At 36.9% G+C, this 26,708-nt stretch overlaps 3 protein-coding genes and 1 long non-coding RNA gene across 8 annotated transcripts in view; 2 read left to right on the forward strand and 2 right to left on the reverse strand.

Annotated features, from left to right (window-relative positions):
- Nucleotides 1-1,850: 1,850 nt before the first annotated feature.
- On the forward strand, nucleotides 1,851-3,253 carry LOC131737722 (uncharacterized). Its single transcript, XR_009329331.1, has 3 exons — nucleotides 1,851-1,984; nucleotides 2,378-2,577; nucleotides 3,153-3,253. It is a non-coding gene; the product is annotated as an uncharacterized LOC131737722 (long non-coding RNA).
- A 1,562-nt stretch (nucleotides 3,254-4,815) lies between these two features.
- LOC117972779 (aquaporin-12-like) lies at nucleotides 4,816-10,366 on the forward strand. Its single transcript, XM_034922963.2, has 3 exons — nucleotides 4,816-5,617; nucleotides 6,861-6,977; nucleotides 7,319-10,366. Exons 1-3 carry the CDS (start codon nucleotides 5,014-5,016, stop codon nucleotides 7,405-7,407), a joined length of 810 nt encoding a protein of 269 aa, XP_034778854.2. The 5' UTR covers nucleotides 4,816-5,013; the 3' UTR covers nucleotides 7,408-10,366.
- Nucleotides 10,367-14,015: 3,649 nt separating this feature from the next.
- Nucleotides 14,016-20,888, reverse strand: LOC117405982 (methylosome subunit pICln). Of its 2 annotated transcripts, XM_059028544.1 has the most exons (8): nucleotides 20,759-20,888; nucleotides 20,457-20,594; nucleotides 18,989-19,125; nucleotides 17,858-17,983; nucleotides 17,098-17,208; nucleotides 16,312-16,485; nucleotides 14,973-15,039; nucleotides 14,016-14,345 (listed from the first exon to the last, which is right to left on the reverse strand). In XM_059028544.1, coding segments are annotated over exons 1-8 (849 nt in total). In that variant the 5' UTR covers nucleotides 20,854-20,888; the 3' UTR covers nucleotides 14,016-14,344. The 2 variants fall into 2 exon arrangements, with proteins under 2 accessions (XP_058884527.1, XP_058884526.1); XM_059028543.1 differs by lacking the exon at nucleotides 14,016-14,345 and having other exon boundaries at nucleotides 14,969-15,039.
- Nucleotides 20,889-22,196: 1,308 nt separating this feature from the next.
- Nucleotides 22,197-26,708, reverse strand: part of LOC117405974 (remodeling and spacing factor 1) — a 29,474-nt gene continuing 24,962 nt past the window's right edge. For all 4 annotated transcript variants that reach the window (XM_059028536.1, XM_059028535.1, XM_059028534.1 and 1 more), the window contains exon 16: nucleotides 22,197-25,974. In XM_059028536.1, coding sequence (XP_058884519.1) covers nucleotides 25,310-25,974 — 665 coding nt within the window. In that variant the 3' untranslated portion in view covers nucleotides 22,197-25,309. The remainder of the gene's footprint in view (nucleotides 25,975-26,708) is intronic.

Raw genomic sequence — 26,708 nt, forward strand, 5'->3', positions numbered from 1 at the left:
TGCACTGACTCCCTCTCTTCCTTGACTTTATATTACTCCGCCCAACACCAGGATTAACCAACCCCATTTTCTGGACAATTACGCCTCCTAGCTCCACCCCTCGACCAACCCACTTGCCGGCAGTACAAGTAGCCATAGATATATAAACACTAGATAGGACATTACGTCTGTTTGATGTGTAAATTGAGACGCTATCTTGTGAACTGTTCTGAAGCAACTTCACAGCTACAAACACATACAGTGCTTTCGTATTTATCTATTTCTCCCCCCATATTATGTATTTTTAAAAACTTTGTTTTTAAATTATTTTTTTTTATAAATAAGCACATACACTTAAAGTGCTACAATCGTTTACATATTAGTGGTTGTATGTATAATATAATGTATACACGTTTACTATATATTATTTTCTTCCTATTGCTTCTATATAGGTCCAGTGTTAACGTGTTCAGATGTCTTCAATAAAATTGTTTAATGTTTAATTTATTTTTTCTTATTACCTGCTCACAACTACTTTTTCTTATTACCTACTTAACAACGTGAATTCCATAAAAAAATGTTACAAAATTATTTCTAAGATAATCAATAAGACCCTTCTTATTAATTTGTCATTTTCATTCCTACAGATAACCTAAGATGCATTAAAAAAAGAAAAGGAGTGGTTAGATGCACAAATAGATGACATCGAAGCTGACAGTCTGAGTGGCAAGGGGCAGAGAGCCCTAAAGCAGCCAGTAAGGTATTCACCTGAGCAGACTTCTGAAGAATCTTGCTCTGATGAGGAGATAGTGGCACAAAAAAGACCCAGGATCTGCAGTGTTCCTAAACCTAATAAGGTAGTGTTCTGGCTGTCATTCCGCCTCAACCATTAATAATAAATTATTGGATTATAACTGGTCATACTGCCCTTAGGTTTTAAACAGACACAGTGTTAAAGAAGTATGGAAAACCTACTCGATTGTAGTCCTCAAGGACTGGATTTAAGGAACACCTGACTATTGCATATAGGCTGACATCTATTACATGAAAGGTTAAGTGTAAACATTTTTTTTTTTTTTGCTATGTTAATATAACTTTTCTGTCCTAAATAATAAAGCTGATTAAATTAATCTGTAGAACTTTATAAAAACAATTAATTATTGCTTTTTCCCCCCACTTGTGATTAATAATATATACGTTGTTTGTTATTTTATTTTTCAGAACAAAGTTGCTGCTGTACAAAAAGCTAATTCTGAATTGCTTGAGAAATACAAAATGACCAGGATGGATATCCTGGTCAGATTAGCAGAGATAGACTCCTTAAAAAAATTGAAACTCTGGAGGATGAGCTGCAAAGAAAAAGTATTAAAATAAAACAACTCACTAAACTGAACATGCAACTCCAAGAAGGTATGCAACTAAAATAAATCAGTAACTTTTTTTGTTACCTTACTGCCTATATATTGACTCCACTGCACTTGGAATTGATATGTAACCCCAATGTAACTATCACCATATCTACTACTTGCACTGTCCCTTGATTGCACCATGTACTACATTATGTAATTATTTTAGTTAAGCTTGCTCTTATTAGGACTGATGTTACTATATATTGTATTTTCTCTTATTAGGACTTGAATTATTGTATATTGTTCTTAGTTAAACTTGATCCTTTTAGGACTGAAGCTAATGTATATTGGACTGTAGTTATTGTGAAGCATTATGACTCCTGTAATATGTATATTTTGTGAAAGTTGTAAGTCGCCCTGGGTAAGGGCATCTGCTAAATAAACAATAATAAAATTATATAATAAACAGCAAGGTTAATGCTCTTGTATTTGTAGGCATACCTGTACTGATTGATGCTTCAGTAAAGAAGTATGTTCAGAAACATCTACCAAGTAAAGTCAGGCCTACAGAAACTTCACCAGAACAAGCAGCAAATCAGTTGCATCCAGTTGCCAAGTCTGCAACACATGCAGAGATTTCATGCAACAGGGATAGTGTAAGTAATCTAAGAATGACATCCTACAATAAATGTTTGAGACGAGTGATGCTACTCATAAGTTTAGCACACCACCACCTGGTTTTAATTTTGCATATTATTAAATAGCTTTGTGTAATTCTAATGAATACAATACAAAAACTATTTAACCACTATATAGAAGACTACACATGATATAACTTCAAATATGTCACACAGTATGGTAAGAAATATCATGCATAGTTTCAAATTAGTTTTTTTGTTGTTACAAAGATCATCTCATTTTCACTACTATATACTATTATTAGATGAGTGTTTGTTAATATTTTGTATTGCATGGTCAAGTTTTTGTTTTGCATGTTGTATCTCTAGTTTCTTATTGTTCTGTTTTTATTATTTATGGCTGCTTTTCAGAAGATAGATGGCTTATTGAATCCAATAGCCCAGCAAGAGGCAAGACAGGCCAGTGACTACAAAAAAAATGACAAGAAATCTGATGGGGGCAATGTTCTCAAAAGAACAATTAACAGAGTCCTCAGTCACTGGCAAAAAAGGCATCCAATGCAATGACGTCAGGCAGGCACTGGATTCTTCGAAGGTTAGGCTGATAATAGGTAATGTATATTTCAGGCACAATTTGTCCATGAAACATTTTATCTACCACACTTGATTAGTTTACATTGTGCCATCCACCACATAGGTATATTGTGTTTTCACAAAAAAGGATATTTTTTTTCTATACTTTCAAATATAAAATATAATTCTGTACTATAATTTTATACTCTACTTTTATTTAAAAATTAAATGGATAAAATAAACTATACAATGCAACTTACATATTACCTTTGTGCTATAGTAATATTATTTATTATGTAAGAAAAAGTAAAAAGTATTTAATGTTATTTATTACTTTTGTTATTTGATTTATTATGGGTTTTTTTTAAATTATTATTATTTATATGACCCTGTGATGCTGACATACAACTATTGTATTGAGCTTGGGATTACACCCTACACAGGACTCCATGGAGGGCAACACACACACACACACACAGCGTACACTCCAAACACACAGGGTGGTTCAGACTCAGAGGACAATTTAGAGAGACCAATCAACCCAACCAGCATGTCGTTGGATGGAAACCCCCTGCTGACATATAGTACTATTAAATCTACTGTTGTTTTGCAGATCATGTGAAAACCAGGTTCCCTCATACTGATGATACAACCATCAAAGCCTGCATGGCTCAAAAGTTGAGGGATGAAAGGACATTCAAAAAAAGCTGCAAGATAAAATGGAATCTTGTAAGAATGAACATCAAAATGACTTTTTTTTTCCTAATTACGTATTTTTGTTTATATTTAAAATGTGTTGATGTATGTGTTCCTGTAATTCTGCAACAGTATTAAAAATTATTAATTTCACATTGTCTGGTCTATGTTACTCATATATGGGAATACATTTAATTTAACTTTACAAAAAGCACTTTATCTGGTGGCAATGTGCGTCTGTGTAATGTTAATTTGTGTGCATGTATATCTGGTACAATAGGAGGAAAAAATATTCACCTTGATTTGTGGAGAATAATTGTATACAAATATTAAATAATCTTACAAAACATTTCACATATGCATGTGAAAATTCAGGTGGAACATGTGAAAATAAACATGTGAATGACCACATGTGAAAATAAACATGTGAATTACCACATGTGAAAAGTCACACAAGAAAGTCCGAAAACCTTGTGTGAAAACTCACATGTGAACACATGTGAGTTTTCACATGTGAATCACATGTGTTTTTTCCATAAGGGAATAACCAGACATGTCAAAGTAAACAGGAATACCACATGGCACAGTACAACAATGAAACTCTGTTCAATAACACTACTTTCTGTAGATGTTGTCAGCTTCCTGGGGAACAGGAGCTAATCTATTGGGAGTAAGGATGTTTACAGTCTGGGTTTGCGAGGTCCAAAGATCCACAACAACTGGTAAAATGTGATCCCACAAAAATTAGACGGATGTAATTTAGTAAACAGAAATTTTTTGTGATACTGCAGTATCACACTGGGTACCATTGAAAAGGGGAATCATTTCAAACTTGAATTTCCCATTCAAAGCTGTGGGACAAGGACCACTGAAAATATTTGTCTTTGCTGCCCTCCTCTGGTCATATATTATATTACGTTTCAATAGCATGCTTGGCTAGTCTTTTTTATGTTTTGTTTTTGTACATAGGCATGTCTAAAAGGCTATTCATAATAATATTCCTTATGAACATTACTAGCCTATTGTATGGGAGTGCGTTTATACAGCATACAGCCTATGTACAAGTACTTCAAGATCTGTTGTTCAAGCTGAAATGTATAACAAATTCCATGATGCTATTTTGAAGACTAAGTATGTATGTGAACTTGCCCCAGGCACTGAAGGCATGCCTGCCACAGGGCTCCCCTGGGTCCTAAACCCTACTAGGTACACGGGGATTGCAGTAAACACACACTGGCAAAATAAGGGAGAAAATCTATCCAGTGTTAAATACTTACAGAACTACATCAACAACATGTAAAAAAAAAACAAAAAAAAACAGTCAATCTAAATATAAAATAGGTTCAACATATTTGCACTAGAAAGTTGTATTCTGGGTTTGTAGGTCGAATCCTCCACCCCATGGAGATGAGATGTTAAATCATGTTAGTAAATGTAATAATGTTCGCTGTTATTGCTGGCTGTACACCGACGTCTCACACCTGCTCCGCAATTTCTGTGGAGGTCTGTTATCTTTTCAGCCCCCTCTACTGGCCGATAGTATGCTGCATACTGTATTTTAAACAGTTTTACCGCAGCAGCCACTTCCGTATTTGATATCACCCGTGTACAATAGACCCCGACCTGGTAGTACACGGGCATAGTGCAATGCACAAGGTGAAGGATTGTGACATACTGCACTGCACGTAACTACAGACGTGTTCAGCGTTTTAAACGTGTTGACTTTTAAAACTCGTACAGATGACAGTAGGCAACTATAAGTAATATCCGCATTTAAAATGGCAACTAATAGTATCGAGCCTTCAATAGCATGTCTGGCAGTGATAGTGCTCTTCTGCGAAGTAGCAAGGCGGGTGGTACTGAAAATAACCTCCAAAAGGTACTATGAAGGTTTATTGATGGAAATAATCTCGACTTTTCAGTTGTGCGCTTGCACTCACGAACTCAAACTGCTGGGCGATTATGGCATAGTTGATCAGCAAACTGGTTTGACTCTCACTTATGTCATGACGGTGGTCCACCTACTCACTTTCAGGACAGCGACGTCAAATCCTTCTGCTTCCCTGGAGCAAATTTACCGAAGAAAATTAAGTATCAAATCAGCGATTTTGAGAATTGCATGTCAGTTTCTGTCAGCGGCGGTGGCAAAAATAGTTATGCACTTCATCTGGTCTTTTGGATTTTCTGAATTGCACTTAAGACACTCGCTGACAGGACTTGAGTGCGTCAGCGCGCTGCACACCTCTTCTGTTTACAATGGAGCTGCTGTTGAATTCTGCTGTGCTTTCGCCGTGCAATCCGCAGTCATCAAAATTCAACAACTGATGCCAAAATATAGAGTTTGTTTCATAGCTGCCGTCGTCACCTTCGTGGTGTTTGCAGGTTTGTTACTTTTCGATAACTTAACATTTGCTTTTTATGTCCCGATAAATCTACACATGTTCATTTTTGAAGATTTGCCACCTATGCAGAATTTTACTTTTATATGCATTTAGTTTTAAAAGGTGGGGAAACTGTAATTCAGCATTATAAGTCTTTAATAATACTGTGTCTATAGTTTCACACAATGTACTTTACAATATATTGTTTTTCATATAGGCGTGTTATATATTTTTTTCTTTAAAAACACAAAGATGCTGACAGAATGGAATACGTGAATGTTTAACTACCTAGCTATACTTTGTCCTTGCTGCTTTCAAAAATGGTTAATCTGATTTTGCAATCAATGCAGCTGCCTGTGTTTGAATTTACACGTCTAAGGACAATCGTGTTGTTGTTGCTGTCTTAACTAAATCAATCAATGACATTATTATTATTTATTTCTTAGCTGACGCCCTTATCCAGGGCGACTTACAATTGTTACAAGATATCACATTATTTTTACATACAATTACCCATTTCACAGTTGGGTTTTTACTGGAGCAATGTAGGTAAAGTACCTTGCTCAAGGGTACAGCAGCAGTGTCCCCACCGGGGATTGAACCCACAACCCTCCGGTCAGGAGTCCAGAGCCCTAACCACTACTCCACACTGCTGACATGTATAGTAAAAATGTTAGCGGTTTATAGATTTGTAAATGTTGTATATCCTAACAATATAGGAGATATATATATATATATATATATATATATATATATATATATATATATATATATATATATATATATATATATATATATATATATATATATATATGGTGTGTGTGATATACAGTACAAGGACCTTAAAAGTTATAAGTTGAAATTTAAAGAAACAGATGTTTGTTTACATTTGTATATCAGAAGAATTGTCATTTTTTTGGATCAAAACAAATCTGTAGTACACAAAACATTCAATTTCTATGGAAACTGAACAAAGGCTGCTGGGAGAGTTCTTTGTAAGTGACACACTCCTATGAGTCACTCCCATGAATCCAAGAAACCATGCAGCAGACCACCAAGCATGGGGGATGCTGAAAACTGTTCCTCATTGGTTTGTTAGTTTGTTTGTTTTCATTTAAAGGAGCAAAAAACATTAAAAAAAATACTTTACCATTTGTTTTAATGAACTACTGTTTACTGTTGGATATCTGTTTGGAGAGCTGAAAAAAAGCAGTGTATAATTCTGAGTGTTCGTTTCTTTTCAGGTGGTCCTCTCACTGGAGCAGTATTTAACCCTGCCCTTGCCTTTTCCATACAATTTCCTTGCAGAGGAAACACTCTCCTGGAAAATGCCATTGTCTATGGCCTAGGACCAATGCTAGGTAAGATGCTCTTGCAACAGACTCTAGTCTCCCCTAAAGACTTCTTTGAGCCATAGAAATGAATGTGATTCAAACAAGGCCTTTTTCTCAGATGAGTTAGAGGAGTTAAAGCTGCAGCAATGATCCATTTTTAATAACGCACTTGACCCAGGAGAAAGGACAGTGGTGCTGCAAGTTAAGACTCCCTGAATTTAGCATTCTATTTTCAGATCTTCTGTTTTGTCTGAAGGCAAATGCTACAGGTCTTTAAAATAATGTATTGATGTTCTTGTTTAAACAGAAAATGATACACAACTCAAAAACAAACTCCTAACCCTCTCTTGGTGTTCATTCCACCCCAGGTATGATTTCCTCTGTGTTGCTGTTTGACAAAGCCATTCCTACGCTGGTGAAGAGAGTTGGACGAAAACCGGTCCTAAAGACAGAGTAAAGGGGGTCGGAATGCAGTCTATTCAGAATCAAAAAATACATTTCCATCAGAAGATTCCAAAATACAACAACAAACAAACAAAAAAGAAAGTAATTAACAACAAAATACAGTGTTTTATTGTATTTTTTTTGTTCACCTTTAGTAATCTTTAATTTATATTCCTCCTTATGCCATTTACATTTTGAACTGTTTCATCTCAGTGCCCAATCACAGTCCTGGAGTGACACTCCACTCCAGGTTTAACAGTGTAAAATGGTATAATGAAGTTCTTCAGGGTCTGGGTGGAGGTTTAATTAGTTCAATTTAACAATTTAGAAAAGGGCTGGAACAAAGACCAGGAGTGAAAAGGCCAGCTTTGGCCACCTCTGCATTGCATGTTTTATATAATATGGTATGTGTTTTAAGCACTTCTCTATTGCTATTCCTACTTAGGTTACCAAGCTTACTAATTAATATCCCATTTTCAACTGCAGGGACTGCTTCTGAAAAGACTCCTAAAAGCAACATTCCTAAAGGGGTTTTAGAAATGGCCACTAGGGGGTGTGCAAGTTTGCTGGAATTGAAATGGTAGATTTGGAGAAACAACAGTAGACAATGGGGGAGTTTCCATGTGTGGTTATTTACACGTGAAGTGGCGATACGCGTGCACGTTTGGGAGAACAGCTCGAGAGGATCTGGTTTGTGGCCCAAAATAACGGCCACAGAGGGATAGGGTAGATCTCATTTACCCGTGAGCATGGCATAAAACACACAAAATCCATGCCCATTTTGACATGAAAACCCGCATTTGATGTGAAAACGTACACTGCTCCCAATCCAGACAGCCTTGGGATCATACGTGGAAGGTGTCTGGCACAGATCTCTATAATCTTATGTCTCCGCCAGTTTTCAGCCATGGTGATCTGCAATAGCTTTAATTAATAAGTCTTTTGATAAATGAGTTGGCAATCACTACCAACGATATGCCGCCTCACCAATGGACATTTGAAAACAATTTGGGCAAGAGCAGTAAAACATATTAAACAACCAGGCACGAGGCATTTATTTATTTATTTATTGCATTTATATAGTGCTTTTTATACAAAAGTATTGCAATGCACTATACAGTACATAGCAGAAAAAAACCCTAATACATTTGTATTTACAAATCACAGCTTTATTACATGAGCTTAACCCTGTGCTTTAGAGTTTCACTCAAACAAGATGTCACCTGACAACCATGAATTTCTAGGTGAGATTCTCTCCTGTACCTGTTCTCTGTGCATGGAACCCACATTTTCTGTCTGCTAAAACTGCACGAGATCACTATGCATGGCTAATTTGCATATCGACCTCCTCCTTTCCTTCATTTGCATGACGTCAGGTGAAAAGAGGGTCTTCTCGAGTAAAATAAACTGAGCCAATGGAAACCCCAAATGTATAGTCATTTTTCATTTGGCTCAAGCACAATGTCTCGAGAAAAATTAGAACACACATGGAAACCCCCAATGACTCAGAACATGCATACTTGTATAATAAAAGGTTAGGAATATGAATATTATCTAGAGATAAAAAGGATTGGTGGGGTTCAGAAAGACGACTTCAAAAGCGTTTTGGCAATTTGCCGAATATTTTATATTTTGGGAAAATGTAGATTCATATCTAAAATCTAAAATATCTAAATGGTAAGTAATATGCTGACAACTCTCCCCACCATGTAAGTGCATTTAGAGAGCTTGTCAGTATTGCAGTAATATTGTCGTGTATTATGTTTTGGGCATTTTGAATCATTGTTCTATTTTGCAGATTCGTTTTCTAATTCTTGTTGGGATTACATTCATGGCACTGCTACCCTTGTAGTGGCTTTAAAGAAGTACCACACACAAACTACGATTAGCATAATTGATGTTTCAAAGTTTTTAGCAATTAGTTTATAATGACTGCAATTATATGGCGTGCCTTAATTATTATAATTTACAATCAGCCTCAAGCTAATACGCCACTTTCTCCTGCAAGTCAGGCAATGAACATAAAAAGCTAACATGTCAAAGTAAAGGCCTATAGAACATACCCCCACAGAAAACATGGCTGTTTAAAAGAGCATGATTGACTCAGAACCCTTTAGAGCTTAAAGCAGCATTCTGCCTTACCCACCACATTCCGCTGTGGAGGGCACTGAAGGTTCATTCTCATTTCCCAGACAGGATAGAAAATGTGTTTTTCCTTTATTTTATACGTGTACACAATGTTCAGCACACGCACAATCTGTAGAGGGTGCTGTTTCTTTTGCACAGTAGCACTAACGGTTTGAATGCTGAACCATAATGCATAAAAGCTGGTGGTTTTAAAAACTGCACAATACTAAAACACCCGCTAGCTTTTATGAATATGAGCCTTTAATATAGAAATTGAAACAATTTCAAAAGTTTCCTATGCCAAAAGGAGACATCGTGATAGCTGCTTTTTTGACACTATTGACATAGCTTTACGAGTTAGTTTGGTTTAAATTGTAGCCAATTACTGTGCCACCAGTGAAAAGAAATGTATGGGGTGGACATACAGTTAGTTGGTAATCTGTGAATTTGGAGGTTACCTCATGAAATACTGGGCTCTGTTCACAAAACTTTAACTTGTGCTTCATTTAAAGTAGTGCTCCCTCTTTAATTCACTCTCTGGTGAATTAGCGAAGGGTCCTTTTATTTTAGCCTAACCATGAATGAACCCAATTGTAAAACATCGAGGGAACACTGTATGTTTTTATTCATTAAAGGTTTGATATTCATGGCACATTTTTCAATTGATTCAAAAGAACTGTTGGAGTTTATTACTGTGTTAGAGAAAGTGTTCAAACACTGGGTTAAACTTTTGTGAATTGGGCCTACTCCTCTAGAAAAATTGATGTCTTACATTACAGGGTCTTTACTGTGATGATGTATTTTTTTCTTGTGTATTATTTTTAATTATTCATATTTTTGCAGAATCTGTATTTGGTGTCAAATCTTTTGATGTAATGAATGTAATGAATTGGTAGTATTAAACATCATTTGTAAGGGAGACAAGTGATCGACTATTTGAATATTGACAGGTTGGAGCTCATTAAAGCCACTGCTTGAAACGGGATATTTGAAGTGTCGGTGCGCAACACAATCAGTCATATGTAATAAGAAGTGTATTTGAAATTGTGATATGAAAAAAGTGCTGCTGAGTTTTGACTCATTCAAGCAGTGGATATATATGTGAATTCACCACCTTTATTCAGACCCTGATTAGCACTAATCAGTTTTAGTTTCCACTGTTGGTGCAAATTGGGGTTTGTTAAAAAAAAGCTAAAGCACAATGAGTTCAATTAAAAATAGCTATTTAAAAATCCTAATAGTTTTGTTTTTAAAGTATTGAGTTGTCTCAAATGTTCCTTAGTCATCCTTTTTACTTAGAAAATAACTACATACTGTACCTCACTAATTGTTTTCATGCCAGTCACGTGACATTACTACAGTTCATGCATTTAAAGTATTCAAGTTAAATAGAAGGAACATGCTCAGCCAGCCTCTATGCTGGCTGTGTTGAAAGCAGAACATTGGCAGGTCTGTAGGACTTTCAGTTTCCGTGCCTTCATGGGAAGCTAAAGAGGAGTTTCTTGTTTAAAATACAAGTGTCTATTCAGGGCTGGACAAATCCAGTTACCCAGCAACAGATGTAGCAATCTTAGCAGTTAGACTCATGCTGAAGTAGTTACGGTAAATCTTTTTTTTATTCCTGTGCAATCACTTAAAGGCCTGGACAGCTACAGCCAAACGTTTTGCATCACTACAGAATTAACTCATTTTGCTTCATAAAGTCGAATGAAACCTGCTTGAATTACATACCGCTTTGTAGTTTTCCATACATAACAAAAAACTGACAAAAATTGAAAAATGTGACATTTCAAAATCTAACATGAAATACATACACCCTTCAGTCCTGGAGAGAACACTGCTTGATGATATATACTGAGCATCAAAAGAAACTTCTCACTATTATAACACATTTATTAAAAAAAATAAATAAATAAATAAATAAAAAGGTATATAAGTGATGGACATTAACAAAATGTTTTTGGTTTCTTTTTAATCACGTGTTCATTCATCCTTGACCACGACACGCTTTAGTGACTATTACTGAAGCATATGCACTAATCACCTGATTAGTGAGACAGTTGACTGGACACTGGATATGGAGTGAATTCAGCTTTTGTATTGCAAGCTTGACTAGCACGCAATAAAGAAAATCACAGAAAAAAAAGCCACATCTGTCAAAAGAGCAGAGCCTTCATGCAATCGGCATGTTAGAGGCTGGACTACTGTGGCTCGCCGTCTTGGGTGCTCGCAGCCAGCAATTTCAAACCTGGCGAGATGGTATAACAAGACACACTCTGTCAATGACAGGCCACGAACTGGAAGAACAAGAGTCACAACACCTGCCCAAGAACGACAGATCATTTTGCAGCACCTTCGTGATGTCAATTGTTAATCAGCACAATAAAAAGTCACTGCAGCTGCTCTAAAACAGTTTGTCATTTTTCAATCACATCTAGTGAATTTTATCCTAATATAAGTGATGTTTCTTTTGATGCTCAAATATAAGTGATAAGTTTCTTTTGATGCTCAGTATAGTTAGTCTTGGCTATATTCTTAATATCATTATTTTCATTGCATTCCAAAATCATACTAATAGCTAAAAAAAGACATGTAGAATGCGTGAACTTAAAACTGGCAAGAAACTTGCTTTTAAGTATAGGTCACATTTACGTGATGAATCAGTTGCATTTGCCAGTCTTGAAACAGTTAATTGCAATTGATTGGTACTCCATTGTAAAGGTGACGGGATGTCAGCTTGTTCTGAAATCAACACATTAATGAATGGAATTATTCAATACCACGGCAGCTTATCGCTCAGAGAAATCAGGTTTTTTTTGTTTTTTTTTATGTACTGTAATAATTTATTTCTACAATCCCTCGAACTCATTTTAAAAGGCAGTATTTTACTTAATCACTTAAAATATGTTTATATGTAAATATCTTAAGCAATAACATAATGAATAAGCACACCCAACCATATATAATAAGGTTGTAATGTTAAGAAAGGTTTTGAGTGTCACTAAACCGACAAGAGCGAGTGGTTTACTCATGGCACCAGAACCCCCACATAAAATAACATGATTTGTTTACTGTTCATATTGGGAGAACAGAATGCAACTCACATTGGATATGGGGAAGTGTCAGTAGACTTAGGAACTCCATTTCAGTTTATGTATTCACTGACATGACACAGTGTATATAGCAAATCTGCTATGCAGTTCACATTTTCCTTTGAAAAAATGCCACCTATCACATATACCCTAGACTAGTGCAGCTTCTGGCTCACTCGAGCCATGGAAATGGCAACAAACAGACCTGTTGATTGAATAAAAAGTGTCTGAACAGAAGAGATCTGCAACCAGTCTTGTTAAAAACCGTTCTCTGGTGAACTGGTCGGAGGCGAGTTTTATCTGTGCTTCTTTAAAATCCTCAGCCAACGTTGGGCAGCCGCTTTTGCTTGCATTTCTGGCTCTGGATAGCTCTAATGTGACGCCTGTTTGGCACATAGAACAGACAAGTGTTTGTACAATGAATGAACACATCAGCAAGTTTTAAATTCAAATCAGCTTCCAAAAGAATTCTTCTTGAGAACTCCAGAATCAGATGACCAAGCATGAGCTTGGACACAATAGATCTTTCTGCACCAATAAGGGAGGCATTTCTGAATGATTTAGCATGCACCCATCCAGCCATGAAGAACACTGGTAGGCCATTCTTATTATATAAAGGGGATGGGGGCTAGCAACTTGTATAGCACAGACTACAAGCAAGATGGTATATGCCTGCTGATTCACTAGAATTGCCTTGTGTGCTTCATACCTATCCTCGAACTGCCTTCTAAATGATAAAGCCAAGCAAAAAAGTATGACATTGCTAGGATAAATAAGAAAAAGTAATAGCTAGGCTTGTTTAAAAACTAAACGTTAAAAACTTTCAGCTTTTCTGTAACATGTTACGCCACTGTTGTTCAGCGAGTTAGTAAGTATGAATAATAAAACAAGACTAAAAATGCAGTATATACAATTTCTGAGGGTTACACCTATGAATAAATTGGGTTTTTTTTACAGATATACCTTATAATATTGTGTTTACTACTGATTTTGCCAACATTAATAGGACTACATTTCAATGGGTATTTTCACCTTATAGATGCTCAATCTTAAAGATTAAGTAGCTTCAAATGTTATTTTAATTCAATTTTTACATTTCCCTTACTGTTTTATGCTGTCAGTGTTTATACACGCATTCTGCATGGCTCAAAGTTCTGTTGCTGAGATACAGTAGAACCTGTCATATCCGATCCTGTAAGATAAGATACCTTCTATAAACCGACAGACCTCTGTCATGTGTCATTTACACATGCTGCTACCAACGGTACTGATGGACACTGAGCAATGTACAGGTTATTAGCCCAAGGAGAAAAAACACTCAGCAGTGTCAGCTGAAAATAGAACTGGATTTTCTGGTAACTATCCTACTGATAATCATCACAAAAAGATTACAGATCCCAACTCAACGTTCAATCTGTTTTTATACAAAAACTATTTTTATTGAACAGGTTTTTTTTAGACAAGGATATCCATCAAGAAGTGACACACAGAACACAGTGCTGGTTATTTGTTTTACTTTACCTAAAACAAAAAAATAAGACAAAAAAAACTAAATAAAATTAGCACTAAACAAGTTAAGGCTCTGGCAAATAATTTTCAAAAACAGAATTTAATTGTAAAAATTGACAAATGGTGCAAGTCGCACCAGATCCAAAGCTAGTATCTCTACAAAAAGCGAAGTTCCACAAGCCTTACGACCAGTAAGTGCTTCAGTTAGTTGCCAAAATCTTATCTGCAATGCAAGAGTAAAAATCAACGTTATTGGTATACAGGTTGGTTAAATTACATGACAATTATGCAAAACTGCTGTGGAAAGTGTAAACTGCAGAACAATGCCTGTGCCCACAGTGTGTCTATGAAGTTATCGTTAGGAACAGAAAGACACACGACTGACAGATGACATCCTTCAGTTTGGTTAGGAGTAGGTTTCACAGCAGCTGTGCAAAGTGACTTTTATATCACTCTTTAAAGTTCTCTGTAGAAATACATTTCAGATGAATACACCTTCATTTCTCAGACCCAATTTCAAAAAGCACAGCGCTCCCTTGTTATTTCACTATTTGATATTGCACGGTTAGACCGTGCCTACCACAAATTGAACATGTACTGTAATTTACTGTGTTTGAATAATCCAGTATTTCTGATCAGCAAGTCAGATAGTGAAACAAGGGAGTACAAGGCTGTATTTTAACATTGCAAGCTTGCTATTTATTAAAAAAAAACTGATTGCCTTATTAAGTGGTAAATAAGTAAAAAATGATGCAAACCTGTAATCTATTAAAATGCACAGATCCAGTTTGCACACAAACTGTTGTTTTCTTTGTAGCACAAAAGTGGAAAAATGCACACGATCCCTTACCAATGCTCCACATCAGCATCCTCAAACTGCCCAGCAACCGCTGAGCCTGTATCCACCTCCATTCCATCTAACCAGGAGAAACACAAATATCCAGGGTTAAAACCACACTACAGAATTAGTCATTTACCACAATTCCTGTATTATATCATACATGTACGTTTAATACATTTAATGCATTTGTACTCCTGTTGAAATTTGGCATTAGGGTGGATCTCTTATGTTATCTTTAAAATCCCAGCGTACAGCAATGTCTTAAAAGGAAGACAAATGCATTGGGGAATCAGCTGTATGCCAAAAGGTAGAAACCACCTATTTTGTGTTTTACAGCATTGTTAACAGCTGTGTTCCCACTGCCCCCTTGTGGCAACAGACAATGAGACACAGAACCTGAATACACTTCTTACTAAATAATCAAGACAGAGAAGAAATAAACACAAATTAGTGTCTGCTCCCAAACACACTAGTGATCACTGCAGCAGATGATGCAACCTTCCGAGACAAGAAAGTTGTGCACGGAAAGCCCACTGGCAAAATTCTCCTCACACTGACTTGAAAAGAAAGGCAAGTCCAGAAATATTTAGATTGCTGAGACGGGAGGAAATCCCAAAGCGTCGTGGAAGCCACCTCCCTGCGTCTCAGTGAATCAAACACGAAAAAACACACAGCTGTGGAGAGAACCAGATACAGCTCCTCTGAACACAGACTTACCAGCCTGTGGTATTTCTTTTAATGTATGTCCACAAATAGAAAGCACATCATAATGTAGATTGCACAATGTATCATTGCATGGAGTAATTTGCAGAATTCAAAAATCACCCCCCAAAAAAAAAAAAAAAAAAAGTGCTATGAATATTTGTTAACACACACTTTATTCTTAATGCTACCAACATGAACAATCACTACAACTAAGTCATATAAAACAGCTGAACTGAGCTCTCTGCGTTTACTTTAATGTCTCATTATGGCTGCAAAGCCAGGCTCAGCATAACCAGTAAGAGAATACAAGATCTGGGGGAAATTTGTAAAATTCTCCCATTTAGACAGAAGTCAAGCTCTCCAATGAAATACAATCAAGTGTGTTGCTAAGCCATGAGGAGACTTTTGTGACAGGTCGCCCATCCAGGTCTGTAAAGCAGCCAGATGGGCAGCACTCTCAATATTCAGCCATTTCGGGTCAGAGATCAATGCCAGGGGTCGCCAGCACATTAAGACAGCAGTGTTTATATTACCTGGGTAAAACTATTGCCACAAAAGGGCTGGTTAGTATCTTATCTAGAATCATTAAATACAGTTATTTAAACAGCAGACACTACTAAGCCCCTAAACAAAACCATATCACCTTCAAAGTCTGCGGCTGCAGATTCGGTCCTCACTCCTGCCATGTGGTACTGCTGAGCCACCGACTCAGCCAGCATACCCTCCAAGCGCTCCAGAGTGGTCTGCCCTTCGGAGGTGAGACGCGAGAGCCCTTCCTCGTAGGTGTAGAACGAAGGCACGTCACCTTGCCCTTGTTCTGGAAAAACAATAGGAGAATAAAGAGACACCAAATAAAAAGTGACTACAATTAAAATGACGAACACGTACAAAACCACACACATACAAAACAAACTAAAATCCATGTAGAGGGGCTGAAGGATTATTGATGACCTGAATGGTCGAAGTCTATTCAGTGTATCTTGTGAAATTTCTTATTGGAGAGTGCGGACCTACATCTGAATACAGAACACTGCTCAATTCAAGCATCTACTGTACTGAATGGCCTAGTGTTATATTCTCCTATGGTGCGGGATTCTCTCATTCTGGTATGGCTATACTTACACTTTGCATGATTCGACCATATTAGTTTCACACTTTCCTAACCCAGTGCCACCATATGGAGCTCATCCACTGCAAATCCAGTTTCAGCTTTTTAAATCTAATGAGGTCTTCACCACAACAAGCCCACAACAGAGATACTAGATTCGCTGTAAAGCCTTTAATGGCACTTTATAGAAATCATCAATGCATGCTGCTTTGTGGAGTTGCCAGGCAACTGTGGGAAGACGGTCAGAAATGAGGCTCATGCTGCGAGTCAGGAACAGATAAAGTGCAGTGTCAGCCCATCAGCCGGCAGACATGAACTCACCAGCTTCCTCAACGTCGTACTCGTCACCCTCAAAATCACTGTCCGAGTCGTCATCCTCCGGGTCAGGGTGCAGAGCCTGACACTCGCACATCGCAGAGAACATCGGCTCCACTGCAGGGACACAGAGACGAGGCGGGCTTCACACAGGGCACTTGCAGGGTTACTTTAGGTTTTCTTAATCGTTGTCAATGACTACTTGGTTTGCCTGCTCTTTACAGTTGCACACTACAAATGAAAAACTGACACACAAAACAAATGCCAAATCATGCAGCCATTACACATCAAGCCCTTTCTTTTTTTTTAATAAAAAGGGATGGCAAAGTTGCTTGGGGTGTATTTATTCTTTTTAACGGTCCATATGGGGGAAACTGTTGAAGCCCATATGTGTACAGCACTATGAAATACAAAATATAAAACCACAAAAGTGACAGCAAACTGTCCAGGCAAGGGTACTTGATACACAGCTTTCCAGAGCATGTCCGCAGCTATAACTGAACTGGTAACCAGGTATCAAATCATATAACCAAACACACTATAGGGAATAGTCTATTTTAATGTATTAAATAAAGTTTGATATTAATTTTAACAATCTGTTTCCTTAACAGTTTAGAAAAAAATATATATAATCACACAAAAAATTAAACAGGAGGGGGAAAATTAGATTTTGATGCCTTGGTTATTGGTGATTTATTGAAATAGTTTTTGCACTCCCTAAACCACTTTGCAATCCTTTCAGAAAGCAGCCCAGTGATGTACTGACGTGCTGCTTTGTCGCTGGGTACGAATCGGATCTCTGTGATGGGATCCGTGTCTTCATCACTCTCGTCTTGCTCGCCTTCCGAGTCTTTCTCCTTCATTTCAGACTCCTCAGCTGCCCCACCCTCCTCTGGAACGAGATCAATATTAAAATCTGTTTCACATTCTTAATTGCCACTCTGTCAGCAGTCTCAGAGGGCATGTTATTTTATGAGCAGTTGAAATAATTGTAGTTGAGAACCACTCTCTAAATACAGGGTTACAGTTAAAAACACTGAAGCACATTTTGTTAAACTCCAAGAAATAATAGCCTAGTTGCAACTGGGAAAAGGAAACCAGGGCCAGAAGCAACACTCAGTAGTAAAGAGAAAGGCTTGTTCGGACAAGCACAGAATACTAAAACTTCACTCTCCTAGCAGGAGCATTCTGGACAATAAATAATGAGGCTCTACTATCCAACATTCTCAACTAGAACTCCCTCCAAAAACGACTGGTGATTGTCATGCTTGTAAACACAGCATTTCCTACAGCAAAGTTTCTCTTTGGAAAAAGCTAAAACAGCATTGTAAATGTACAAAAGGAGAGAACATGATTGTCTCTGTTGTGACACCAATTCCAGACCGTGTCTTGTATATAAAAAAATAAAAACTGCACATTGGCTTTTCAATCGAAAATCTTTCCTGTTCCAAACAGGCCATATAAATCCCAGAAGCTGTTTGTTTTTTTTCGCTGCCCAGACAACAGCTGATGAACAAAAGTGCTAATGTTTCACTGCGCTGTGTTGAATACTTCTATGCTCCACAGAGGTTTTCTTATTTTGCTGCAATAAATTCACTGTTCAGTAAATCTAGGGGCAAGACGGACGCTGCTTCAGCATGCAAGCTGCAAAATAATATTATTCTTGAAAAATTGAAACTACTTGTGAACTATTTTTCGTTCCAGATTTTCAGTATGAAATTACTCAGGTCTGTTTCTCCCCCACACATCGCATTGAAGAGACCGGGAGCTCAGCTGGGAAGTCAGGGGTCCTGGAAAGCTACAATCACCATGTGGCTTGGACACCACTCATCTGATGCTATGTTGAAGAACACCATTAAAACACTCCAATACTACAGTTGTGAATATACAGACTCACCACTCAGCTTAGCATTGACCATCACATACAAGTGCTCCTGTGGATAGGCGCTCACGTCCCGAGAGATGGCATGCAAGCTGATGGAAGGGTATTCCAGCGAGAAGCCCATTCCTGTTCCATCAAACCAGGACAAACGGCTAAGTGAAAAGAAACACAGCACAGCGCCACAGCATTAATCCATGTTACTATAGTTATCCAGACCTGTGTAGTGTTTAGAGCTGCACATAGTTAACCATAAGATATTCACATGTGGACTTCAACAGCACCCACTATGGGTATCACTGCTTATTGCATTATGGCCTGTTCTGTACCAGTATCTAAATTCATCACTCTGCAGTAGGTTTGACAGGTAAGCCACAGCATGGATGGATATACCCCATGCCAAGCTACTTGGTGGATCGTGTCCTAGAACCCTGAAGATTACTGCAAATATGATTTTTAAATCAGCAGGTAAGTGCTAGCCTTAACATTCTATTTATTAAAAACCAATGGGACACTATTGTATGTTGATCCAATATTTTTTACATGATAAACCGATCCTAATTGATTTACATACACATGTAATTGATACAGGATTATTTAACAGCAAGCAGGCAAGAGGCCAATCTGCATCAAGCCAAACCGTATCAGTCAGTCAGGAATCTGTACTGGGCGCATGTGTTTATATGGCAGCTCAATACAGAGATGTTGATGAAATATTAAAACAACCCACTTATAATAATTAAATGGACATACTTTATTTGTCAAGATAATGCTTTTATTTTCCTATATATATTTTATATATATATATATATATATATATATATATATATATATATATATATATATATATATATATACACACACACACACACACACACACACACACACACACACACACACACACACAAACGGACAGATCGATAAGGTCAGCTGGTAATTTCAGCCTGGTTGCTGTTGTCATTGATATTGTGAAGCATTTTATTGTTCTGGCACCTACAAATAGTGCTATGGATGGTACAGTAGTCTGACAAACTAAAAGCCACAGCTTAAATAAAAACACGATTTCAATGTATTGTAATACTAATGAAGAATAATGATGTAGATACTTGCTGATTGTGTATTTAACAGTATTCTACTGTATTTAGCGCGGGATCTTGCGTTTACATTTGGTATACGCTGCTATACAATGCATCTGTTATCTCAGAGATACCAAATAAAAACTAAACTTTTGCCATATAGAAAATGTATAAAATTAAAACAAATATACATCAAAAATACATAGTTTATAGGAATATATTCTGTTTATAAAACAGACACGTTGATATCCATGCGTGCGCGCCTGACTCAGTAGTCGAACTGAATTGAAAACCTACAGTCAGATCAGAAGATAAATATCACACGCATAAAACAAACATCACTAACTGCTCATAGTCATAGCTGACTGAAATATGAATACGACGTCAGCGGTATAAAAAGGAAAACGTACTTTTCAGCAACGTAGAGTGTTCCGGAGCCAAGTCCTTTCCCGTCCAAAACTGCTGTGGTCTCAGACTGCTGGTACCGGACGCCTTCGCAGGGAGGGGTAACGTTTTTCAGCAAAACCATATTATCTTCACTGATTATTCTAACAATTTAACATAAAAAAATAGTTATCAAAGTGTAACTGACGCAAATATTGTCTTTTGCCCAATACTAGCGCTTTAGCAATCGAAGAAAAAAGAAAGCAACTTTTTTTTTCTCTCAATAGCTGGGATCCTAATGTCTCCGTAGGCTGCACACAGCACTTACTTCCCCGGTTGGATGTTTCTCTTTCTACGTCTACAGTCACTCCATGCTTTGCTTTTACTGCAAGTACAAACCCAACCCCCGCCGGTCGACCTCATTACCTCGCTGTACTAAACAAGAAGCCGAACGTTGCTCCAAGAGAATAGTCATTTTGTCATTTAAAAGAGAAACCGCTACTGCCACCTACAGGAGAGGAGCAAAAAGTGCACAAACCGCATTAACCCTTTCATGCATGAAATATTGAGCATAGCTGGTGAAAAAAAAACAAAAACATTTGAAGTCATTTTGGACACATAAATACATTTTTCATTTAAAAACAAAAATTTAATTTTTTCCATTGCTTTATATGGGGGGAAAAATGGCATCCTCATCTGAGGTCATCATGCATTTCTGTCTTCCATATGTCCCCATACAAAGACTAGAAGAGTTTTTAATCGCGTTTTGCAAGTCTTCCCTAGCAATTTGCTTGCGTTCTATCCGTCCATTCAGTCTAAATGTCCTTCATACAAATGTATTTGTTTTAGATACTGTACAATAATCCTACTTACATTATAGAATTACGCATTACATAGTTAAGTGTTGCAACAGGCCATCACATACACAGGAGCACTTGTGTGTGGCGGTCTGTTATCTTGAGTTATTAACTTCGTTTTAACTGTTCATGGCAGGATTCCAATCGGTCATCTTCATACAAATCATGAGCTCCATCTTCTTAAATCTGAACATTTTTCAATCGCCATTAACGATCACACTGTTCTAATAAACTCTTTCCATTCATCATACACATATTTTAATATTGCTTTGCCTTACTACGTATTACAGATACGATCTCTTGTAATTGATGGCTCAATAGCACTTTTCAGCACTGCAATACTGGCCAGTGCAACTGTACTGTACTCTGTACACAATACTATGCTGCACCAAGTGGATTGAACTCAGAACTTCTGTGCAGTTTCAGTATGATCTAAATACTCACTTGTTTTCCCTAGATTGTAATAGGCAGCATGGCTCGTTACAACGGAATGTTTATAATTCTTTAGGAAAGCACCTTCATTCTAAGTTCTCCTTGGCATAAGGTAATATGGAGGTGTTCTTCGTTATTCTTCTCTCAGTTGGTAGATATTACACCTCACATGGAAAAGCAGTTTTTTGTTTGTGTTGCATGTTTCCAAGGTTTGTTATAAAGGTCTGCTTTCCTAACTCCTGTAGATTGACTCTACATTGCAGTTTTGTGAACAAAAACAAAGCTTCCCAGTACTATAAATAGTGTGTGATATCAGAGCTAAACAGAGCGCATGATAGCAGATCGAATGGTTTGTAAATATGAATATGGAAACGTGAAAAAGACCTGTATCTTTGATTTGTCCAGAGGTTAAAAACCATGCAGCAGTGAAAAAGTTAAATTCCTGTTTAAAAAAAAAAAAAAAAACATAACACAGGGTTGTTAAGGTAGGTTTTAACCTTTTATGACAAATGTACAAGTTTTTTTATTTATATGAAAGAAATTACAGCAGGTTTTAACAAAACGTTCTGAAAGAAAGAAAAAAAAAGTGTTACACAGACACAAGGCCTACAGCTAAACTGCACTGCTTGAGGCCTAGCACATTACAGTCTGTTCAGGACCTGTTTATCAGACAACATTTAACACTTACTTAACAAAAACGTTGGCACTAACTTTTTCTGATTTGTAATTTCTTTAGATTTACACTAATCCCAGAATTAAAACAGTGACACAATTTTGTTTCAACCCTTTGAGCACACAAGGTGACATTAAAAAACATTTGGTGGAGTAAGTACAAAAATAAAGTACACAACATTTTATAAGCTGCATGTAAATGCTTGTAGCCCCTCTCAAAATATGCTGTATCGATTTAAATACAATATCAGTATGTTCCAATGGAAGGCAACTCCAACAATAACAAAGGCTTTAAGTGATCTCAACAACGTGGAAAGCCAAAACAGAGGGAGGAGGGCACACTTTACAGGTGAACAAATGAAAATCCTTAGAATTACTACGTCAACATTTGTTATTAAAACAAATGTAATCCTTGCTTTTTTAATGCAGGACATGTATTGAAAAATCTTGTTACAGTACTACTGTATATAAACTAATGTTAGTCTTAAGTGTGGCAATAAAAGAAGATATGACAACATAAGTTATTTTATTTTACACATTTCTTTTATTTGTTATTTATTTTTATTAGTAACGTCAAAGTCTTACATTTTGGGGGCATTTCGTAAAAAAATGGACTGCTCTTTTTGTGACCTATAAAATGTGGTTCTCAACCTGAAATGCGGACGAAAAATTTAGAATTTGTTGAAGAAAACCCCAGTATTTAAAAAAAAAAAAAAAATGTACTGAAGAAATGTATTCGACAAGATGACCATGAAATACCCTTGATGTTCTGAAGCAGCCCAAGGAGATGTTGACCCTAAAACACTATTAAAAGCAGATTGTATACAGGCCAAGCACATGTTAGGCCCTAAAGTAATTGTAGTCATGTTTAAAATCTTCTTTACAGCTTTGGATTTACTCCTGTCTGCAGTGCAGTACCAAAAGTGGAAGGTAACTGTGGAATACATTGTGTATTAAAATGAGAAAGCCGGGATGGGTAGTTTCAACCCAGCTCTACAGATAACAGTATGACTTTGAACGTTCCAATACTTTACATTACACAAATTGTGCGAAGAATCACAACTTACTACAAAAGAAAAATATAAAAGCAGCAGCAATTATAAAATAACTGATTTATATCTTTTTGGATTTGTTTTAAAAAGCTTCTAAAACATGTTAGTTGTAAGCTACAAATATATACACGATTAAGTAGACAGCTATCAGGGCCTTGTCTTCTGTCAATGTATGTATTTATATTTAAAAATACACATACAAAACACCATCAAGGTTTTAAGCAATATCTTGGAGCTCAAAGGATTAAGTCCCTAATGATCCTCCAAGATGAGTGCATAAACTACATTTGTTGTAAGCTTAGACTCAAGTTATTAAAACCATTAAGTAACTGTACATACTCAACTATGTACCAGGCACATTAGCAGGTCATTTTTTAATCCTGCCACAACATCACAGTAGAGATTTTTGTCAAAAGAAATCCTTCTGCTATGAACATGAAATTCTGCAAAGTATTTAATAAAGGGAGTTATAAAAATAATACACATTTTTGCAAAGGATCTAACACACGCATCATCTTTTGATAACTCCCAAAACCGTTTTTCTAAATGGGTTTGCCAACCACTCGATGGCATGACTCACAAGAATCAAATAAATATCTTTTTTAAAAAAAACTGAAAAAATACCAAATTGGACCATATATATATTTTTTTAAATATCCCTTCAAACAAAGTTGTTTCTTAATAGAAAACTTGTAAGAACCCATTTAGGTTCAGCTGAAAAGAACAAACCAAAAGAAAGTTTAAAAAGGTGTCAAGTGCCATTATAATGGTTTAGCCATGCCTTTACATTTGTACTTTGTTTGCAATAACGTTTGAATCTTTTTGTATCAAGATCTTATGATGGAGTGTTTAAAGCTATACATCTTTAAGATGTATGCCTTATAATGAAACAGTCCTTCATTAAACACTGTTGTATCTTACTATATAAAAGTAGCTCATCAGAATTAATCATACTGTGATGTGATTTCATTTTTCTTTTCATTTAGAAACAAAAAAAGTGTGACTAAGGTCATCTCAAATGCCTCTCTAACTGGAACAGTTGCTTATTCAGGATATTTTTACTTATCTTGAGGCGTCCCGATAAAGCGGTGCCGACTGGAATTACTTTTTTATGAAATAAGCTATTTGTGTACTTAGCAACCCTATTTACAAACTGCACACTTTTACAGGAGGCATTTCGAATCATCAGTCTTGTACTGAATACATCTCTTCAGTTATGCAGACCACACCAAAACTGTCTTGGTAGCAACTTACCAAAATGTTTTAGAAAATGTTTTTTTTTTTTTTTTTTAAATGAGAGAAATAAAATTTAAAATAAAAAACACACACTTATTTCCATTCCATGTTACAAAACTCTGGAACCAAAAAGCAAATGAACATTTTAAACATAAAACATCAATAGACACTTCATTAAAATTCCAAGTCCTGGCGTGTATGGAATGCGTTTTGATGCTTTTTTTTCTTTTTTTTCTTTTTTTAACACATTAGTGCCAAATATATACTTTTCTTAGAAAATATACAAATCCTCTGACTGTGGAAAAAAAAACTTTTTTAGGTGATACATGGACTGACAAATAGGAGAGAGAGGGAGAGAGAGTATACATCAATGGGAATCTACATCATAAAATTTACCTCCAGAATAACTTTAAAAAAAAATCGATCTTTTCCCGTGAAGAGAGGAAGGACACAGGCAAAGGAAATGAGAAGTCTTTAGATATATGTGTAGAGCAATGGAAAAAGCACACCCACCTCCCCCACGTTATGCTTTCCTTTGCCTCTTTTTGGAATCAACAGCTACTATGGAATAAATTAGCCCCTAAACTTGTACTAAGGGAGGTGAAAAAAAAAATATATATATATTTTTTCTTACAACTGTTCGCTATTACAAACGTAATCTACAAGGTCAGTCACACCCAAAAGGTCGTCTTCATCCTCTTCCTGTGGGGGACCCTCCTGCCCAGCGGTGCCGTTCGGTGCCAGGCTTGTTACACGGAGGGCTGTGGCAGTGGCACCACTGCTCTTGGGAGCCCCGCCACAATCCACACCAGCAGCTACTCCAGCACCGGGCTTTGTGATTAAACTCTCCAGGCCCTTCCCAAGGCTTTGTCCGTTAGTGGAGGGCAGGTCCTCCAGGTTAAGGTCCAAAGGGCTCTCCCCTTTGCTGACAGTGTCTTCCTCGTCGTCGCTGCTGGCTATTTTGTTGGGTTTCTTAGCCTTCTCAGACAGACAAGGTGGCTTCCTAGTTGTTGCCTCCTCTTCCTTCTTCTTCTGAGGACCCTCTTTATCCTCCTCCCCGACCTCTTCTTGCTCGTCCTCCTCGTCAGTCTCGATGCGGTTTAGCCTCTTGCGGACAGGGCGCTGCTCTTCTTCCTCGTCGTCATCATCATCATCATCGTCTTCTTCCTCCTCTTCAGAAGCTTTCCTCCGTTTCAGCTTCAGCCGTCGCCGCCGATGCGAGTCGTCCTCAGAGGAGTCTTCCTTTTTCCTTTTCCTCTCCTCCTCTTCCTCCGAGTCTTTGGTATGGGAACTCGCTGAAAAACAAAAGAAATCACACATTTGCTTTCATCAGTGAACTTCAGGGAGACTTTGGTTATAGTTTTGTAAGACCGGTGTAAACACTTCAAAAATATTCCACAAACAATTAAATACAATACAATACAATAGTTTTGGAAAGAGAAGGCATTAGTTATTTGAGTTAGTACTTTTTGAATTAAATGAAGGCGGATTTCAACAGTCGATAATAGGAAAGGGGAAAATCCACCACAATGTCTCTTAAGCCATATTGTTACAGGTCTTATGAAACTACCTCACACAGTTTCCAATATGCAGCATGCAGCCTGCATGCAATGACCAAATGGTGTCCTATTAAGTATGAATAACTGGTGTGAGACTGGTGAGCAAAGCCCCAGAGACTAGCAGCCCCATTTTTTATTACTTGCATTTTTGTTTTTTTAAGGAAGCTTAGGTTTTATCATTAAAGATGTATTTCATTTGGTTGATTTATTGATATCACTTTTTAAATGAAAAACCCTCTTGCAGGAAAAGGCCATCTTTAGTGGTAGTCCCTTGTTGCTCTTTCAATCCTTTCCAGGAACTTGTTCTAATTATTATCAAATAATTACCAATGAAGGACCTGGCTGGGAATGGATTGAAGAAGCCACAAGTGAGTTAGTATCACTGGTCTGTTTTTAGGTTTTATATTACCTACAACACAGCAAAAAAGCAAGAGATAATGTTATTCTAAGGAGGCAATAAACTGTTTAAA

This window comes from Acipenser ruthenus, chromosome 8 (assembly GCF_902713425.1).
Source record: "Acipenser ruthenus chromosome 8, fAciRut3.2 maternal haplotype, whole genome shotgun sequence".
NCBI lineage: Eukaryota > Metazoa > Chordata > Actinopteri > Acipenseriformes > Acipenseridae > Acipenser > Acipenser ruthenus.

Coding starts and splice junctions, on each gene's coding strand:
- LOC117405982 (XM_059028543.1), bottom strand. CDS start 20,853: ATGAGGTCGACCGGCGGGGGTTGGGTTTGTACTTGCAGTAAAAGCAAA. Junction 19,126..20,456: donor ACACTCTACGTTGCTGAAAA/GTACGTTTTCCT, acceptor CTTTTCACTTAG/CCGTTTGTCCTGGTTTGATG. Junction 17,209..17,857: donor ACCCAGCGACAAAGCAGCAC/GTCAGTACATCA, acceptor GTGTCCCTGCAG/TGGAGCCGATGTTCTCTGCG.
- LOC117972779 (XM_034922963.2), top strand. CDS start 5,014: ATGGCAACTAATAGTATCGAGCCTTCAATAGCATGTCTGGCAGTGATA. Junction 5,618..6,860: donor CACCTTCGTGGTGTTTGCAG/GTTTGTTACTTT, acceptor GTTTCTTTTCAG/GTGGTCCTCTCACTGGAGCA. Junction 6,978..7,318: donor TGGCCTAGGACCAATGCTAG/GTAAGATGCTCT, acceptor ATTCCACCCCAG/GTATGATTTCCTCTGTGTTG.